Source organism: Parus major, chromosome 2, assembly GCF_001522545.3.
Source record: "Parus major isolate Abel chromosome 2, Parus_major1.1, whole genome shotgun sequence".
Classification (NCBI taxonomy): Eukaryota; Metazoa; Chordata; class Aves; order Passeriformes; family Paridae; genus Parus; species Parus major.
The window spans coordinates 2261187-2277707 of record NC_031769.1 but is presented as its reverse complement, the minus strand read 5'-3'; the positions used below and the strand labels follow the sequence as shown (position 1 = coordinate 2277707).

Here is a 16521-nt window from a genome sequence, read left to right as displayed (position 1 = left end):
GACTGGATGATCTCCAGAGATTTCGTCCAAAATCAATGATGCTGTGATTCCATGAAATGGAAATTTCTCAGGAGCCCTTTCATTCACTGAGCAGAACACCTAACAAGGCATTTACATTAACAATTACTTATTTTAATTTATGTTCTAGGCCCACTGGAATTCTTTGTCTGGAGAGCTCAGAACCTGGTTGTGCCTCTGAAAATGGACGCAAACTGGCACAGGACTCATAGGGTCTGTGCACTGTGTTGTCACTGCATCATTCTATATCATGAAGAAGTGATTTTGCATTTTATCTTTGCAGAGAACCAAATTTCCTGAATGTACAAGAGACACATGATGCAGAGAAGGAGACATCAACCACTGACTACAACTCCATATTGTGGATCATTCCTGTTATGGCCCAGTTATAGCACAGGAGTACATTTGAATATAGATCTTTTAAGCCTTTATATCTCCATATATGTCCCTTTTTCCAAGCAGGGCATAAGCCTTAATTTTGCCTGAAAAATAACAGATCTTCCCCATGGCTATAAAAGGACTGGGTGGGAAGGAGCTTGCTTTATCAAGTCTGGAGCTCAGTGTTATTTGCAGCTTTTGGCTACCCTTACCAAATGGGAAAAATATTTATTCAACAGACCAGAAAGATTTGCCAGTGCAGGGATGAGCTTTCAAAAGAGAAGCACGTTTTGTCTCTGTGTCACTGGAATGTCACACACCTGTTGGTTTCCAGGAACAGCCCCAGTTCCCATCCTGGGAACATGCTGAGCCCAGCACCAGTAGCCCAGCTGTGGAGCAGCACAGTGGTAATTTTGGGAATTACCACCTCTGCAAGATTTTGTGGTATTGTGAAAAAAAAACCTGAAGTGGGGATATAAAGTCAGGCACTACCACAGATGTTTATGTTCATCTCTTCTTTGACATCAGGTGAAAGCAGCAGCCCTGAGCCTGCAACCCTCCCTCACCTGAACCACTGCAAAAATCAGTGTGGCTGTACCCAGAAGAATTCTGGGGTGAGAGTGGGTGACTTGCAGAGTGGGAGGGTTGCAGGGCACAGGAGAACTGAGAAGGGATTTAGTAAGGGTAGCCTGGAAGGCAGAAGCACCAGCACATGGAGCAAGTCCAGAGGTGGCCGCGTGTTTCTTGCTAACAGGGAAATACCTTTGACTAATAATTTAGCTGAAGAAATAAGGGACCCAGCTCTGAAGGTGACAGTGCCCGAGTCATGGCACGCCACATCATTTAGGGTTAAAGTGTGGATCCTGCCGTCCTGCTCAGAGATTTCGGTCACCAGGTTGTTGTGAAGGGGGGTCCCATCCAGCCACCACTGCACGTTCTTCACGCCCGGGTGCGAGAGCTCGCAGGAGAACGTGGCTGACTCGCCCACAAAGACATCTGTGTTCCTTAAACCAGACACTATCTCTGCTGCTTCTTCTGCACAACAGAGCAAGAGAAGGTGCCAAAGGAAAACAAAAACAAACACGCACGAGCTGCTCCCTGCAGGACTAACCCGAGCCCAAGGGCAACTCCACGAGAGTTAAACTTGTAGTGCTTTTCCAAGGAAAAAAAGATCTAATTCTTTCTTGAAGAGGGTTAGAAACCACCCTCCATGCCTCCAGCTGCTTGTAGGAGCAGTGTGAGTATCTGCAAAGATCATTTCTCTGTGGGGAAGCTCCACTCCTTGCCCAGGTCATGCCTGGCTCTCCTGAGTGTTGCAGCCATCTGCAGAAGTTGTATGAGGCAGAAGGTACTTAAAGATTTCAATGTTCACTTGGGTGCTTTAAAGGAGTAATAAGATTATCAACAACGATAGAAGCTGCAATCAGTTGTAACAAGAATTTCAGGATTTTTTACAACCACTGCTCCAAGTTTTTCAGCAGTACCACCATCTGTTCTGAAACATAGTACGTTCAGTACTTTAAACTAGTTTAACTTAAAAATATGGATTGAACCCCAGCCTGGAGATGAGTGTTTATATCTTCACTGGCACCAGGAAAGAAATGAATGGGCTTTCTGCTGTTTGGCCAGCTACTGTCAAAGATTTTGGAGTAAGAAATCCAGGCAGAAAAGCATTTCCACCGTTTAACACATTCAAGTGTTTCACCACCTTACCTTGCACATACACAGACCCTGTGGTGATCTCGTATCCAGTGCTGCAGGTATAATCCCCACAGTCATCAGGCTCTACACCATGGATGATCAGCTCAGCTACGCTGCCCTTCAGCTGCACCTCGTACTTGTCACTGGGCTGAATGACCACCCCTCCTTTCCTCCACTCAACGGGAGCGTCGGGCTTGGAGATCTCACAGTGCAAAACTGCCGTTCCCCCTTCTTCAGTCTCTACGTTTTTCAGCTCTTTGTTAAACAGCACTGGCAGTACTGTGGTGGAGAAGCAACTGCATCAATGACAGCACTCAGAGGTGAGAAACCTGCTTGTAACTTCTCCAGCTGGGCTGTTCCCCTCCTTCTCAACCACAATTTGCCTGCTGGCCACTCATGGAATCAGCTGCTGATACTGCAGAGGTGCCCAGTGCTGCTCCATAAAGGGTTGCTAGAGGTCACAGGGCCTCTGAAGGTCTCCACATGGCCATACTGGCCATTCTCAGTGCGAGCACATAGAGCACAACGCCACCAATCACAACACTGGGAGTCAGAACCCTTTAGGTTGGAAAAGACCTGTAGGATCAAGTCCAGCCACTAACCCAGGACAGCCAAATCCATCACTGAATGGCATCCCCAAGTGTCACACCTACACATCTTTTAAATATCTCCAGGGATGGTGACTCCACTTCTTCTCTGGGCAGTCTGTGCCAATGCCTTGCCACCCCTTTCAGTGAAGAATTATTTCTTAATACCAAATCTAAACCCCCTTGGTGCAACTTGAGGGCATTTCCTCTCATCCTATTGCTTGTTACTTGTGAAAATAGACCAACCTTTACCTCACTACAACCTCCTGTCAGTAGTTGCAGAGAGTGAAAGCATCTTCCCCAAACCTCCTTTTCTCCAGGTTAAAAAACCACAGTTCCCACAGCTGGCACATGAAATTTTGGGTGTTTGATCTCTGAATCCACATGCTCTGAGCAGGAGCTAGTTATGGTGACTAAAACCACAATCTACAAGTGTGATCTAATCTAAAAGATATAGAATTCTAAGCACAAAATGAATAAAACTGTAAAATCACAAACCCATAGAGTTCTTAGTAGAAAATGAATGAGTTTTTAGTAGAAAATGAATAAAACTGTAAAAACCAAAACCATAGCATTTTTAATACAAAATGATCAAAACTATAAAATCCAAAACCACAGCCACTAAGAAAGGCAAAGAGCCACAATCCATGGGCTGCTCAGGCACTAAGAGATACAATGGATCAGTTTAAAATGGACTTGTCCTAGGCATGGTGAAATATTCCAGTTTGATTTCACAGAGTGTCAATGACAACTCAGCAATGAAATTTCCATGCAGATGTGGCACTTGGGGACATGGGTAGGTGGTGGACTTGTGAGAGTTGAGTGAATGGTTGGACTCAGTGATCTCAGAGATCTTTTTCCAACTGAATCAGAGAATGGTTTGTGTTGGAAGGGGTCTTAAAGATCCAGTTCCAATGGATGAGCAGGGAACCTTGCACTAGACCAGGTCTCTCAGAACCCCATCCAGCCTGGCCTGGATGATTCCAGGATCCCCCCTGTGAAGGATGGACACATCCAGGCCTTCTCTGCCCCCAAACAAGCCTTGCCCTACCTTTGACCTGCAGCGAAGCCGTGGTTTGTTGATCCCCTGAGTCACAGGTGTATTCTCCAGCATCCTGAGCCTCAGCCTCGTAGATGAGCAGCTCGGCTCGTGTCCCCTCCTGGCGGATCTCGTACTTGTCCCCGGGCTGCAGCACCGTGTCCCCTTTCCGCCACTCCAGGCGCGCGTGGGGCCGCGTGAGCTCGCAGCGCAGCACGGCCGTGCGCCCTTCCTCCACCTCCTCGTTCTTCAGCCACTGCTTGAACAGCACAGGCAGGCCTGGAAAGGGGGAAAAAATGGGTGAGGCAAAAACAGATGACAGAGGAATGTTTTATTTGTTAAGGTGTGGATAGAGCTGTTCATGAAGTTCATGGTCAATTCTGGCTGGGTTTCCCTAGGAGCTTCCAAATCAAACCTAGACAGAGGAGGAGGAGGAGGAGGAAGGGGAGTTAATCAGCAAGAAAAATTTGATTTCTATGTGAGCTAATTTCTCTCCCCATATCCCAGATTTCTTTTCACAAAGAATTCCCAGCTAAGTTCAGTAATTATTACTGAAGCCCAGTTAGCTGCCCATCCTTGAAATAAAATCATAGAATGAGATTAAATCACCCAAAGAACATAGAAATATATATAAAAATATAAAATATATATACATGTATATATATATAAAATACATATTAATATATAATTTTACACTATATAGAACATATCAGAAAATTAGAATATATAGAATATATTAGAATAGAGAATATACAGAACATGTAGGCTATATATATGTATAATAAAATAATATTCAAAATATAATTTCTATATTATATAAAATGTTTATATGGAGATTAAGATATGTAGATTATATTAGAATTTTAGAATATATATAGAATATATAAATCTGGGGTTACAATCCAAGGCTTCAGGTCTTGCAGCCAGAGATGAATTACAGAATAATTAAGGCTTGAAGGGGCCTCTGAAGGACCCCATGGATGGAGATTCCTCCATTCCTCTCAGTCTCAGTTCTAATGTTTGACCCACTTCATGTTAAAAGTTGGGTTTTTCCTAATCTGGATTTCTCTCAGTGCAGCTTGCACTTGCTGCCTGTCATCCTTTTACTGAGCCCTCCAGGAAAGTTCTGGGTCTCTCTCCTCTGTAGATCTCCACAATGAAGCTGCAGAGAGCAATGAGGTCTCCCTTCCACTTTCTCTTCCCTCATCATCAAACACAGCTGCTCTTGCCTCTGCTTATACTTAGATCCCAGAAGAGTTTAAATTAGAGGGTACTATCATCTTTTTCCAAACCCTGCCACATTCAGGGACAACTTCCACTATCCCAGGTTGCTCCAAGCACCATCCAGCCTGGTCTTGGACATTTCCAGGGATCCAGGGGCAGCCACAGCTTCTCTGGGCATCCTGTGTCAGAGCCTCACCACCATCCTCATTGTAAAAAATATCCTTCTTATACCTAATTTAAATTGTCCCCCTTTTTTGTTTAAAACCATCACCCCCTGCCCTATCACAACAGAGTTTGTCCATGTACTTCACACGCTCCAGCCCCCCGACAAACTTGGTGGATTCTGCTGCACTTGCTCCACTGATCAATGTCTCTCTTGTAGTACAGAGCCCTAAAAATTGATGTTCCTTCCTCTCACCACTGCTGGGCAGAGAGGAACCCATACCTTTGACCTCCAGTCTGGCCGTGGTCTTGCCAGCAGCCGTGTGGCAGCTGTATTCCCCGGAGTCGGCGCGGTTCAGGTCGCGGATGACCAGCGTGTGCACCTTCCCCTCCTGCTGGATGCTGCACTTGTGGCTGGAGTGGATCACGGACGTGCCCTTCTTCCACTCCACGGGGACATCAGGCTTGGACACCTCGCAGGACAGGTGGGCAGAGCCACCCTCCTGCAGCTCCAGGTTGTGCAGCGCCTTCACAAAGGTGACCGGGGCAGCTGTGGGGAGAGGGGAGCAGCACTGCTGCAGCATCCTCACCCAGCATCACCCCCCGGGCAGAGCTGGGTGTCTGTGGTTACATTGGGAACCAGATCAAAGAGGAACAAACAACACAGGATGTTGGCATGGGCCATCTTTCAAAAATCGTTCTTTGTATCTTAAAAGAAAGGTTTTTCAGAGCTTTCAGGCTTTTTTTTTTTTTTTTGCAAATATGATCTAAAAGCATCATAAGTAGGAGATTAGTCCAGAGCATATTCTTGACACTCTTCAGCATTGTTTCTGACTCATGATCAGCTGCTTAGTTGGATGGTCTTCAAAGGATGTTAATGTTATTTATTATATCAAATAACATCAAAGGATGTTAATATAAATTATATCAAATAAAATCAAATGATGTTAATATTAATTATTATAGCAACATCAATTGATGATAATATTAATTATTACAGCAACATCAAGGGATGTTAATATTAATCTTTTTTCCATGTAGAATAAAAACTATTGGAATGACTGGCTCAGACGTACCTCTCTATATTGCTAAATTAGATTAGCAGAATCTCCCAAAATTTCCAAGGTTCCCTAATCCCAAATACACCTCTCCAGAAGTCAAAGCAGTGCCTGTCAGTGTCTGCCCAACCCCTCTTCCTGGGAGGCTGCTCACCTTCCACCTTCAGCTGTGCTGCTGACGAATGCTGCCCCACTTTGAAACTGATGGACCCACAGTCTTCCAGGGTCACCTTCCTCAGGATCAAACTGTGGCGTGTGCCTTGCACTCTGATCTCATTCATTTCGTTGGATTGCAGGGGAACATCCCCCAGGAACCACTGGGCATCCTGAGCCGTTTCCCGGGACAGCCTGCACTCGAACACCGCGTCTTCTCCTTCGTACGTGGCCACGTCCTTCAGCTTCTCCACGATGGTGGCTGCTGGTTCTTCATGGAAAGGGCAACAGAGTTTGAGTTCTACTTTCAAGTGATGCTTCCTGGGTTAAACATGTCCTTAGGCTCTTTCTTGACAGTATGTTGGTGTTATTTGAGACCCTAAATAATGAATCTGGGGGGGCTCAGCTGGGAAGAGAAGGCTTATGGGGGCTTAAGAAAAAGGAGGGAGAAGGGGTAAATAGTGACAGAAAAATGGGGAATGGTTTCAAACTGAAAGAGGGCAGGGTTAGCTTAGATATTAGAAAGAAATTGTTCCCTGTGAGGGTGCAGAGGCTTCAGCACAGGGCACCCAGAAAAGCTGTGACTGCTCCTGGATCCCTGGAAGTGTCCAAGGCCAGGTTGGACAGGGCTTGGAGCAGCCTGGGATAGTGGAAAGTGTCCCTGCCCATGACCTTCAATTATCTTGAAGGCCCCTTCCAAGCCAAACCGTGCTGTGATTAAATTATTCCAAACTCATGGAAATGTAGGCACACAGGCACGTAGCAACATATTAGAATGCCACAGATGTGTGATTCCTGTCTGCATGGGGATTATGCACACATATATGATAGTCTAAAAAGCTTTCAAGTTATACTGTGCTGTGTGTATAATAAATACTTAATATGTTTATAATCATAACCTGTGTATTGTGAAAAAAATTGCCAACAGCTTCCCATGGGTAGAAACTAATTATCATAAAACCCCAGAATCAGTGACTAAAGACCCATTTCTAGAGGTAACCGACCCAGTTCTTAGCCCTCTGAAACTTCTCTCAACTCTGAGATCCCCATGGTTCTCCTTGGGCACAGGACAAGGTTTAGCTGCCAAATCACTCAATCCTGTGCCCCTGCCGTGGTGCCAAGCTGTGCCCAGCTCCTCCCCATGCAAAGCCCCACCTTTCAGGTGCACTGCTGCCGTGGTCTGCTGCTCCCCTGTGTCACAGGTGTACTCCCCAGCATCAGCTTCACTCAGGTTGTGAATTGTCAGCTCAGCCACGGAGCCCTCCTGACGCATCTTGTATTTGTCACTGGGTCTCAGCACTGTCCCCGCCTTCTTCCACTGCACGGTGGTGTTGGATTTGGAGATCTCGCAGCTCAAAGTGACAGTGCTGCCTTCCTCAGCTTGTTGGTTCTGGAGTGGTCGTGTGAAGGTGACTGGAGAAGCTACAGCAGGAGAAATCACAGGGGGAAAACGAATCGTGTCATTGCTGTCTGCGTAACTAAGCCTTGTTTTTGATGAAACTCTGGTGCCGTCCTAAATTTGGTTCAAACTCAGTTCCAAAGGTAGTTTAAAAGCAAAACAAGGAATGACAGGAAGTGCTGGATTTCCAGGAGCTCTAAGCACTCCTGAAGAACCACTGGACACTGCATACACTGAGCACCTCAAGGACCGTGCTCCTTCTTGCACAGGAATGGTTGTGGATACAGGGTTTTGAGCATCTCAGAGCGTGTATCTCCAAAGGGTACCAAAACCAGATCTAAAAAGCCTGACATGAACAGATATTCAAGTTCTTGTGTATTTGGGAGAGGGCATGGAGAAACATCTTTCTATAGTATTCTTTATTTGAAAACTGGACCAGCTGAGAAAGGGAACCCTGGAAGTCTCTGTGCTGATGTTATCACCGATGGGTCAGGGTGGAGTTCAGATGGGTGGATTTATGAAGTGTCACATGTGGCAATTTAGCTCCTCAAGTCCAGTTCCCTGGAAGAACCTCAGTGGGTCCACACTTATTGGTATTTAAATATATGTAAACATGAATTCAGCCAATTGGCTGAAAAAGTACAACATTATTATTATTATTATTATTATTATTATTATTATTATTATTATTATTATTATTATTATTATTATTATTATTATTATTTCAGCCAGCTGGCTGAACTGGTATTTACATTGTGACTGCACAGGCAGGATCTTCCTGGGTTTGGAATTTTGTTCAAGGAGTGCTGGAGTAGCTGAGACCACACACAGAGACACAAATTGGCCACCACCACCAGAGGACCTGCTTCCAGCACCAATATTCTGGTAGCCTTGAGCTGTGGAGTCTGACTGCAGGCAGGTGAGTGCCCTTCATGGGACAGGCCTCAGAGATATTTCAAAAGGTGGGATTTAACAGTATCCTGGCTTATCTTTGTTCTTCCTGATCATGTGTCTCAGAAAAAGTCACCTTCATACTGTATTTTTATCAGATCAGATTTGAAAAAAAAACATATAAATTGTCACATTGCACCCATTTTTAAGATCTTTGGCACTAAAAGTGTTTATTGCCCATTAGCTGCAGTTGTGTCCAAGTTTGAACAATTTCACCTGGATTTCCATTCTTCCAGGCAGAACTGAAGCTCAAAGGATGATTAAGCATCAAAAATAGTCCTTAATTTCAGCTCCAGCCCTGGTAGTCTGAGTGACCAGAGAGAGACCATAGGGTCTCAAAGTGTGGAAGTAATTCCTGCACTTGGGTCCCTGTGTTTTCTTTGCTTAAGACACCACAGGACTTGCAAAAGCAAAAGGGCTCAGCTACTTTTGACAGCAGAGCACATCTGAAGTCGAGGACAGTAAAAAAACCCCTCTTGGCAGAGCCTAACTAAGGGAGTGGAGCAAGTTTATCTTAAACAAACCCCCCAGCACAACCCACCTTTAACAGTCAAAAGCTTGTTTGTTCTTTTCCATTTTCACAGGTGTATTTTTCAGAGTCTTCTGGTTTTAAGTGGTAAATCTTTAAAGTATGGACTTGTTCCCTCCTGCCTGATTTCAAACTTGGAGCTTGGGGACATCACCTGAGGAAACTTTTTCCATTTCACCTCAGCCCTGGGCTGGGAGAGCTGGCAGCAGAGGACAGCTGTGTCCTCCTCCTGCACTTCCCTGCTCTGCAGTTTCTCCTTAAAGACTGGAGGTGGCACTGAAATTACAAGCAAAGCAAAGGATTTGTTTGCTTTGTTTTTTTTTGCTTTGTTTTCCAGGCACCTTTGTCTCGTTTTCTGTGGTGTTAAAGCTACAGCTGAGTGGTTGAGTATTCAAAAAATCCTCTGATTTCTGTGTTATTTACTAAGGGGTTAAAGGAATCTTCTAAGAGGGAAGGAGAAGGATTTTGGATGGGGAATTTAATCCAAACAACATTTAGAGAAAGAAAAATTTAAGAAACAGATCTGAGCAACCTGATCTGGTTGAAGATGTAGAGGGATTGGACCAGATGGCTTTTATAGGTCCCTCCAAACCCAAAATTATTCTATAATTCTCATAGGGGTTGTGGACGCAATGAAAATTCCAGGTCTATCCACCCAAGTAGTGAAGCCAAGCTAGAATCTGTCCAGGAATGAGTGAGCTTTGGTGAGATGGTGAAATGCCCCTTGTTCATCCCTGGTGATTTGCAGTCACAGATGCTTTGAAGCACAAGCACCCCCAAGACACGAGGGGTGAATGATGGCCTTGAATTTGCTGTCAGCAAATTAATATAAAATAAATATATTAAATAAGCAAATGAATATAAAATAAGCAAAGCACCCCCTGTTCCCACCAATCCTGTCCCACAGCACAGGGAGCCCTCACCTTTCACCCTGAGCTCTGCTGTCGACGTGTGGGGTCCCACCCGGAAGGTGACAGTGCCAATGTCCTGCTCAGTCACCTTCCTCAGCGTCAGGGTGTGGATCTTCCCCTTTTCCACCGAGATCTCGTTCATTTCGTTGTTCTGCAGAGCCACATCCTGCAGCTTCCACTCGACATCCCTGGCGTTCTCGTGGGAAACCTGGCACCGAAAGGTGACATCGTCCCCTTCAGACACCACCGTGTCCCTGAGGCCACTCACAATGGTCACATCAGGCTCTGCAAGGAGGCAGAAACGGGAGATAAAAGGAAAAAAACATGGATTTTGGGGTCAGAGGCACATAAAGTAGGCCCCTATCTGTGTTGCCTGTCTCTGACACCCAAGAAAGCACTGAGCTTAACCTTAAACTGGAGACAGCTTTTAAAGTTAAGTAAAGAAACTAATAGTGTGGGTGTGTGAGTTAGACAGAGCTTTCTTACGTCACTGGGTGAGAAAGTTCGAGTTTAGAGTTTAAAATATATTAGTGAATAAGAGACAATGTGGAGGATTTAGGGCATTGTCCCTTTCTACTTCTTCTTCTAAGGGTTTTTGGGTAATGATGAGTGATTGGATAAAGAATTCCACAGTGCAGCACACAGGTGTTGGGTCATTGGGTCATTAAAATGAATAATTTACTTGGCACTTGATTATTGGACAAATAGACACATAAAAGAATCTCTTGGAGAGATTCTTCATTCTCCATTTTGCACTTTTCTATCTCAGTGTGTGGAGCTCCTTGTACTCTGTGTCTATGTAATACAGATAAGGAAAGAATAAACAACTGAGCCTGAACATGAAAACAGCCTCTGTCTCATCAGTCTCAGTCCTGGGGAAAAGAACCCAGCCACCAGTGTCACCACAACACGTGGATCAAATCATGGAACCATGAATAATGCAGGCTGCAGTGGACTTTTGGAAGTCACCTGCTGCAACCACTGCTGAAAGCAGGCCCAGGCTGCTCAGTACCTTGTTCTTCAAGGACCTCCAAGGGTAGAGACAGCACAGACTCTCAAACCACATTTCTCTGGAATTCTGCTTTCAGTGTGCTTGGCAACAGGACAAATGACTTTTGGATAATGGCTTTACCACTTGTCCTTGTTAAGAGACACATTGCATATTGTTGTTTTTTTTAAAAATTATGCTTCATTGGGTGAAAAAGGCATGAATGCTGGATGTCAAAATCAGGATTTTGAAATTTGTTCCATTTACACTGAGACAACTTCACAGGATAACATTAAAGCCTGATCCTCTCTATCGTATTTCTGTGAACAGATTTGGATTTACTCCATGCTGATGCTCCAAACTGGCTGAGGCTCTGGCTGGCTTTGTCCTCCCAGCAGGACTCACGGTATTAATGTGAGCACAGGGCTCCTGCACTGCAGTTTGCCTGAGTCCTGCCTCTAGGACAGCTGGGCACCTGTGCAAGGGTCACACAGACAACCCCAGCAGGCAGCAGCTGTAAATACCCCAGACCCACGGGGAAATACCAAAGGAATCATAAAATCACTAAGGTTGGAAAAGACCTCTAAAATCAAATCAAACCATCCAAAAAGCACCCCAATCTCCCCTGAGCAAGCACAGTGGATATTCCTACAACTGAGGTCACCATCTGCACGAAAAATGGTGCAGCTGGGTGTGATGTGTGGGGGATCTACGACGTGGAGCAGCCCGTGGAGATGCTGAGGGTGTTTGTTCCACACCACTGGTCCAACCTAAGCTCTGCAATGATATTAAGGCCAGATGCAGCTGCCATGTGACTGGAAGCTGGGGCTGGACCATCTGTTCTGCCCCATGCATATGATGTCAAGCAAATATTCCAAGCCATGAGTCACAGATTACAGCTGCTTTATCCTCTCCTGTCTTCCAACTCAATCTTTGCTTTGGTGCATCCACTGACCATAAGATTTTTTTTTTATGATACCCTTCCTATGCTCTGTTGATCACAAAAACTCATTTTATGTAATGTATGTGCATATGACTCCATCATGTTGAGAAATCTTAGTTTCCTAAAGGGAAAATCTCCCTGTTCCAATAAACAAATCTTGCCTTTCACAGTGAGTTTGGCAGAGCTTGTCTGGTCTCCAGCCTTGCAGGAATATTCTCCAGCATCCCCAGGCTCCAGGTGGTGAACACGGAGCTCCCGGAGGGTCCCATCCTGCCACATTTCATACTTGGAGCTGGAGTGCAGGAGGACTCCATCCTTCCTCCACTCCACTTCTGCTTTGCTGATGGAAATCTCGCAGCGCAGCCTGGCTGTTCCTCCCACTTCCACTTCCTCATTCCTCAGCTGCTGCTTCAGCCGGGGTTTGATGGCTGTAAAATGAGAAATAAATAATACATGAGCTGTTTGCTTGAATGCCAGGTCTGCACAGCTCAGCACAAGGCACCTGGGCTCTGGTGTTGCAGTGTAATTTGGCATTAAGTGGTGATGTGATAATAAAACCATTTATTTTCCCCATAAACAGACCTATATTGTGTACATCCAGAGGATCAGAAAACTCCCCAAATATCTTTATATCCCAAAAATTCCAGGGCATCCTTTCATGCCTCTGCTCAGCATATTGGAAACTCCAACACACAAAGGTTTTGACTAAGCAAAACCTGGCACTTTCTGTTTAAACCTGTGCAAATCTGTTCTCCTTTACAGAAATACTCCTGATTTTCAACAGCTAAATAATGTAAAGCTTTCAACTAATTTCTGATTTCTCAGCTGTCTTTTCAAGACCCAGATCATCGTTGGTGAGCCCTTCCAGATGATGCACAAATGGACATTTATTCAAGGAGAGCATGGAACAGCTCAGACAACAGCTTGTCACTGATGGAAACAGGAAGGGGATATCCATGGGGTGTGTGTGAGCAGTTGGAAAAACAGCAATCCCAGTGCCTGTGGCTCCAGTAAAAAAACTACTGCAAGACAGGTAAAGCAATCACTGGGGTCTCTCACCCATAGTTTGACCCTGTGGCTGCTTTTTGAGTCAGAGGCAGCAAAAATATGTTGTTTGAAATGTTATGGCTTAGATCAAAGCCACGGATTCCACCCAACTTTGAGATCATCACAGATATTTCATAGGAGGTGCTGGGATGGCCCTGTTTGAGCAGGGAGGTTGGACCAGTGACCCGTTCTGTGATTCTGTGATGACTCACAGACATCATTCCTGGTTTGGCTAAACACAGCATTCTCAGGATTTTCACAGGGAGATTAAAAATAGCAACCTCAAAATGCTTTTTCAAACTATGTGTGATTTTGCTATTGATTCAAGTGAGCCAGAAAAATTGCAAAGTGCCAAAAAAAAGTTTTGTTGCTATTTCAAAATCCCCACGACGCAGAATTCCTTGCTTTTATCATATCAGAGGAAGGGGTCAGTGCACTGCACTCTGTGCTTTACAGGCTTAGATAGGAACCCTGTCCCACCAGATCCACTTCTCTGTACTCTGCTTTATGTCTGGGCAACTCTTCTCCTCGTTCTCTCAACTTTTGGAATAAACAACATCATTCACACAGTTCCACCAATGCCTGTTCTCCTCCATCCCAGGCGGGTGCAATGCTAACCATTCACTCTGAGGACTGCAGAGCTCTGCTGGTCTCCTGTGTCACAAGTGTAATCAGAGGCATCCTCTGGCTCTACATTGTGGATCACAAGCTCAGCTGTGCGCCCACTTAGTTTAATTTCATATTTAGCACACGGGAAGAGCTCCATGGTGCCTTTCCTCCACTCCACGGCCGCGTTATCCTTTGTCAGCTCACACTGGAATTTGACTGCGGCTCCTTCTTCTGCCTCCTCGTCTTTGAGCTGCTTTTGGAAAAGAACTGGCAGAGCTAAAAGAGAAAAGAAGAGGATCAACAGGATCTTTTAGTGGAGCCTGAGTCAAGTCCTGGTTAACACAGACTGATACTTGGAGAACAAGATACTCTGCTTTTCACTGTGGTGTTTCTAGGTAGGATCCATGTTTTCTAATTTTCCTGCTGCATCAGGAGATCTTGCTGCATCAGAAGAAGCCATCTGCACCCATGACATTTATTTCCTTTGTTCCTTGACTCAAATCCTTCCCAGTGGTGAATTCACTGAATGATTTGATCCCTCAGTTGATCTAACAATGATCAAGAGATCAAAGAACTTTAAAACTCCGTGGACAGCCTTGAGAGGTCAGGGATGTTGTATCTTCTTATGGGATTTGAAAGAAAATATTCCTTTTAAATATTCAAGCAACATGTCATGTGAAATGTCCAGATGTTATGTTAAATCATTGTTTTTTCTTTAATTTCTCCTCAAGCACAGAGCTTGAAAATATTTCCATTAGAACCCAAAACTCAAACACAGCACTGGTAGAACAAAGTATTGTCCTCTTCCATTCTCATTATAAATAAAAACCATCCTAATAGATCAGATGAAAAGGAAAATACTCATAGAGAACAAGAATAATGCAATTAAAAATATTCATATTGAAATGGTTGTTTTGCTTGCTGGAGAAAAGAAAATTCCTTTAGGAGTCAGCTCACACCACGTACCTTTCACATTCAGAGCTGCCCTGGTTTCCTGATCTCCTGTGTCACAGCTGTATTCTCCTGTGTCTTCTAATCTGAGATTGTGTATCAAGAGCTCTACCAGGCATCCCCTCTGCCTCATTTCATATTTCTGGCTGGGCTGCAGCCCCACACCTCCTTTCCTCCATTCCACTGCAGCACTGGGTTTCGACAGCTCACAGCAGAACGTGGCTGTGCTTCCTTCCTCAAACTCCTTATTTTGTAAAGGTTGCTTAAACGTGATGGGCAGTGCTGTAAAATTTGAGAGGAAAACGTTTCAAGAGTGTTTTAGTGCAAGAAGGATCCAGTCCTACCCTCATCCTTCAGGTATGGCTTGTCCTAATGATTCCATAATCCTGGGGAGGCAACTCTTGGTCTTGGCAAAATCTTTCTTGAACCACTAAGGGAGGCAAGAGCTGGGGACAGGCAAAGTTAGGAAAGATCTGGTTTTAGTGGTCAACAGAATGGTCTGGTTTGGGGTCTGAAGGAGTCAGACTTTCCTATGGAAGAGTTTCCATGCCAAGTATGGACGCTTTAGACAAAGATCACCTGGAACGGCCTCTCTTACACAGATCCCCGTCCCTTAATAGAGTTCTGTGAGTTTGCAACATTAAAAAAAGAGAATTTCTGTCCCCAATAAGGCTTCTATCAATGTATAAAAACGCAAGTTAGTATTGATCTCTTGGTAAGAGTTCACAATGCAGTGATAAATGGGATGGGAAATTCAGATTTCAGCTAGGGCCTTGCTCTGGATGGTACAAGGAGTGAAGGAAAACAGGTGTGGATTCAAGTTGTCTGCAGTCACCATTAGAACCATTAGAAGTTCAAAGCTTCCAGTAACAATACAGCACATTCATATATCACAGGAATACTTAATTGGTGCATCTCTTGCCATCCCAGGCAGGCATTACATCCAATTCAGCATCCCTTATCCCATTTCCATATCCAGCCACACTCCCTGCACTCAGGGCAGGAGGGATCAGTCTATTTCTACATCAAAACAACATTCAAGGCCAGCTTGGTTGAGGCTGTGAACAACCTGGTCTAGTGGAAGCTGTCCCTGCCTGTGGAATGAGATGAGCTTTAGAGTCCTTTCCAACCCAAACTATTTTGGAATTCTATGATTTAATTTCACGCTTCAGATACTGCAAGGAGAATCTTTCTACCTTGCTGTGTGCCATGCCCATGAAGAACATTTATTCTGGCATGGGCCAGCAGCAAAACAAATCAATGGCTGAAGAAAACACCAGGAAAAGCTCTTTTCACTCCACTCCTCCTGAGCCAAGGGCCACCTCTGCCTACCATGCACGGCCACCACAGCCGTTGTCCGCTGGTGTCCGGAGTCACAGGTGTAAATTCCTGAATCATCCAATTCCAGGTCATAAATGACCAATTCAGCAGCACAGCCCTGCTGCTTCATCTCGTATTTCAGACCAGGGTACAGGGTCACATCCCCTTTCCTCCACTCCACCGGGGCCTTGGGTTTGGTGAGCTCACACCTCAGTGTCACTGTGCCACTTTCTTCTGCCTCGGTGTCCTGAAGCTCTTGCTTGAAAAGGGCTGGGAGGGCTATAAAACAGAAATGAGATTTGGACCTGCTGCAGTGGGGGCTTGGGAAAGAGGAAGCAGAGGGGAAAATGATGGCACCAAAAGAGAGGGTTTTTTTTCCCAGATGTCTCTAAACCTCAATGTTCTAAATTCAAACAACAAAGATATTTCCCCAGAGAAGTAATAGGAATATCTGCAGAACAGGAAGAAATGGATTTCAAGAAGTTACATTTGCCATGAAATATATAAGACCTAATCTATGATCTAAAAATGGAATAATAGTTTTCCTACTGTA

General features: G+C 44.8%; 1 protein-coding gene across 1 annotated transcript in view; it reads right to left on the bottom strand.

Annotated features, from left to right (window-relative positions):
- Positions 1 to 16521, bottom strand: part of OBSCN (obscurin, cytoskeletal calmodulin and titin-interacting RhoGEF) — a 165755-nt gene that overhangs the window by 73722 nt on the left and 75512 nt on the right. Inside the window, exons 50-60 of the mRNA XM_033512198.1 lie at positions 15981 to 16247; positions 14664 to 14930; positions 13707 to 13973; positions 12203 to 12469; positions 10123 to 10395; positions 7476 to 7742; positions 6322 to 6591; positions 5393 to 5659; positions 3736 to 4002; positions 2110 to 2376; positions 1159 to 1431 (exon numbers count right to left, since the gene is read on the bottom strand). Of these exons, the coding sequence (XP_033368089.1) occupies positions 1159 to 1431; positions 2110 to 2376; positions 3736 to 4002; positions 5393 to 5659; positions 6322 to 6591; positions 7476 to 7742; positions 10123 to 10395; positions 12203 to 12469; positions 13707 to 13973; positions 14664 to 14930; positions 15981 to 16247 (2952 nt within the window). The remainder of the gene's footprint in view (positions 1 to 1158; positions 1432 to 2109; positions 2377 to 3735; positions 4003 to 5392; positions 5660 to 6321; positions 6592 to 7475; positions 7743 to 10122; positions 10396 to 12202; positions 12470 to 13706; positions 13974 to 14663; positions 14931 to 15980; positions 16248 to 16521) is intronic.